The sequence below is a fragment of the Phytophthora parasitica genome (assembly GCF_000247585.1).
Source record: "Phytophthora parasitica INRA-310 unplaced genomic scaffold supercont2.228, whole genome shotgun sequence".
NCBI lineage: Eukaryota > Oomycota > Peronosporomycetes > Peronosporales > Peronosporaceae > Phytophthora > Phytophthora nicotianae.
The window spans coordinates 13,609-17,092 of NW_008649214.1; the positions used below are offsets into that span (position 1 = coordinate 13,609).

General features: G+C 43.9%; 2 protein-coding genes across 2 annotated transcripts; one reads left to right on the forward strand and one right to left on the reverse strand.

Moving 5' to 3' along the window:
• Window positions 1-1,487: 1,487 nt before the first annotated feature.
• Window positions 1,488-1,808, reverse strand: PPTG_19936 (hypothetical protein; the record flags this gene model as incomplete). Its single annotated transcript, XM_008918551.1, has 1 exon — window positions 1,488-1,808. The coding sequence occupies one exon, from the start codon at window positions 1,806-1,808 to the stop codon at window positions 1,488-1,490; it is 321 nt and encodes a 106-aa protein (XP_008916799.1).
• Window positions 1,809-3,034: 1,226 nt separating this feature from the next.
• PPTG_24791 (hypothetical protein) lies at window positions 3,035-3,226 on the forward strand (the record flags this gene model as incomplete). The annotated part of the gene is made up of 1 exon (XM_008918552.1): window positions 3,035-3,226. One exon carries the CDS (start codon window positions 3,035-3,037, stop codon window positions 3,224-3,226), a length of 192 nt encoding a protein of 63 aa, XP_008916800.1.
• Window positions 3,227-3,484: the final 258 nt, after the last annotated feature.

Below are 3,484 nucleotides of genomic sequence, written 5' to 3' on the forward strand. Positions count from 1 at the left end.
AAAAAAAAATACAAAGTGGCGTCAGCAGTCTCAGCTGTCATATCAGACCGAGACAATTCCTTATCGTCTCAATTTTTATCCATATAATCTGGGCCTTAACGACAAAATCACGCGTAATATGACGCTGTTGCAACTTATTTCGCCCTCTTTTTAAGGACAAATTTGTTGGGTTATCGCACTTAAGTGAAGCAATACTCAACCGAAGTCTGTAGCCAATTTGCGTGCGCTGTTCATTCAAAGAGTATCGCACAATAACGTATGGCTTCGTTTTTTTTTTTTGCCTCGTTGATGACCGGCAGTACAGCAGGAAAAGTATTGCCTACTTTACGGATTTGAAGGTTATAGCTGTAAACGCAGCTCTAAACTGTTACCAACGAAAAAAATACAACCATTCTTTTGCCACACATACATTTACTATTGTATCTAGCCTGCGTAACCTTAAGTTTGGCAAGAACTCGGGCTTGTAACTATCATATGCGGGGTTTCCATTATCAAATTATGACAGGCTTACTATGAACAATTCATTACAGACTAATTCTGAGCCAAGAATATTTTCAACGATATACATTAGTCTGACGTTGAAATCAGGCTAATTTGAAGACAGACTAATTACTGTAACCTCCCGCAGCAGGTTTTGTTGGACTGCTACAATGGTAACGTCGTCGTCTTCTGATGTCGCAAAAGTAAAAGTGATGTATTAGTTGGCTTGGAGATTATCTGGTGTCATCTGTGGTCAGATTTTCATGTTCTCGTGTCTGGGCTGGATGTTTGTTCCAACAGGTTTTGTATCATCATGCATCACTCGTATTCAAATTCACTTCTGGTTAATATTGAGAAATATTTCCACAGCGTTTTTTCTGCGAATTAACCAGTTTTCTGACGGTCGTATAGAATGGCAATGTTGAAATGTTCTTTTGTTAGTGCAGGGCTTGTGTAAAGTTTCACACTCATGCGGCGATGTTACCAAATTGAATGCCGTCTTCATGTGCAGAGCATTTGTCGTCCTCATCATCTATTACAGCAGGCAACTTGCTATTCGGTGTTGTGTGGTAGGCTTCATTATCTGAGGGAAATCGACCTAATTTCTCTAGTACAACCCGGCAATCCCTCGTTAAAAATGGAAAGGTTTTTGTTTTGCATAAGAGGATGGGATATTTGCCCAGTATCAAGAGATCGCCCCACGGACGCGCATACATGTACGTACATCCGGCCAAAATGCTTTTAGAAGTCTACAAAGTAAAATGTTACTGTTCCGACGGATAATTACTGCCAAACGTTATAACACGTTGAACTTCTATAACGAACATCCTGGGTATCCAGGCGGGTAATCACTATCACAGGTCAATATCTCCTTTGGTAGCAGCAAAAAAAAAAATGATTAGGTCACGTGATCAAACATCGTTTGATCACGTGAAGGGCAACCCGCAATAATATAATATTCACAACAATCAAATGCAAATGTGGTTGTATTCAGTATGACTAGCAGTCTAGGTGGCATTTGATTTTTCTTCATCGTCTTCAATCTCGTAGTCAAAGGAAGTGTCGTACACAATGCCCAGGTCTTCGTCTGAAAGCTCCGAGTCAGCGTCACTACTACCACCGCCAGGTGCACAGTCATCGTCGTCGTCACTGGAGGAGCTATCAGTATCGCCAGTGTCAGGGAGAGTTGCCCGTCTCGGAAAGCGCATTGGTGGCCTCAGAGGGGCTTCAGCATCGCCGGATATTATGCTTTTACGGAGTACGACATACTCCCTGGCTAGCTCCTCAATAGAGCGAACGAAATACTTTAGTGATGGATGAGGCTTCATCCTGGCATTCAACTCGCGGTGAAATCGCTCTAAAGGGTTATTCGTCCTATTCACGATATCCCTTTTTACTCGATATATATTCCACAGATCAGGAGGGTATGTTTCCAACCAAGTTTTGGAAAAGTATCTCCAAAACATTTTCCACTTTCTTCGAGAATACGCCAGTCCTTTTACATTGCAACGCTTTTTTATCTCGCGTTTCACCCAAGTGACACCCTGGATAGCTATTTTATCTGGATCAATTACTGTGAGCATGTCAAAAACCCCGAACGACATGGCAATTGAAGCCTCGTCATTTGGCATGCGATACTCTTTCAGTTTCCTTCTACACGCTTGCTTGAAGTGAAACAAGCAACCGACAATGCGTGTAGAAGGAAATAGTCCTCGTATAGCAAGAATCATGGCGCCTTCAAAGTCACACACGACATCTCCGGGCTTAATGTCCTTTCCCAACGCAAACTCGATGCAGGTAACCATTTTGGTGTACAGTGTTTCAGTTTTGTTCGTTGCCAACGTGAAAAATACCGGCACAAACAGCTCTGTGTATTGGTCGTACATCATTAGTGTCACGAACTGATGAAAGCTCTTTGGGGTGCAGCGAAATGTGCCATCAACAAACAAATGGGCACCGTCAATACGAAGCAAATTGCGAAGCTCCGGGTGCGACCAGCCAACAAGCCTCTCAATCCCTGACTTTTTCTACTTTGCTCTAGTGTCATCGTGCCACACGTACTGAAACTGAAAAAAACCAAGATCACTGCCAGATACTTTGGATCTCTCTGGACTCTCCAGTAAAGAAAAAATATTGTTTCCCGATTTTGAGTTTCCAACACGTGAAACCACTTGCTTGCGAGAGAGACCACGAACAACACAAGTCGAGTTTTCGTAAAACTTTTTATATGTCAGCGTCCAAATTTTGTTTGCTGAAATATCTTGCTCAGCTAAATCATCGACAAAAGCTTTCATTTCTTCTTCCACATTGACGCAGACCGAATCATCACTTGCCAAATCAGCTACGGGTCTGCTTTTGCATGTATGTGGAGCTGAGCTTTTAAAGTCGTAGGTCATAGTATCAGCGTAGAAGTACAAGACGGCAGGACACAGCTTTGGCTTCCTATAGAAGCTGCATCTGTAGGTTATTTTAACTGCAGAAATCTTTGCACGAGTGTACTCAAAACCCTGGTGGTAAATTTTGGTTTTACCATCGCGGCTTTGCTGGTGGGGAAATGTCTGCGGCGATCCAACTCGTGGAGGACGTGGAGGACGACCAGGAGAAGACGGTATCAACGCTTGACCCTCGACAGCTTGGTCAGGCTGCGAGCACTGAGATAATGGGCTGGCTGCGTATGAACCTGTTGCAGATGGCAAGCGCAGCGTTGGCGGTTGTATCGGAGTCGGCGTTGCTGGTTGTGTTGTAGGGGAAGACTCGACTAACGTCAACAACGACGCTTCATTATCCTCTAGTGTGTAATGGGGACTTGTTGAACGGGTTCGCGGACGGGATGTAGGCGAGTATCGAGCTCTACGCGCTCTGGACGACGAGGGTGAGCGACTCATCAGCAACTAAAGGAGTTTCTAACAATGATCTCCCGACCGCCACTCGCTGAAGTGTCTTAATACGGCTACGTTGGCAATTACAACTATCTAATAATAGACTTGCGAATTGGTTGCTTCCC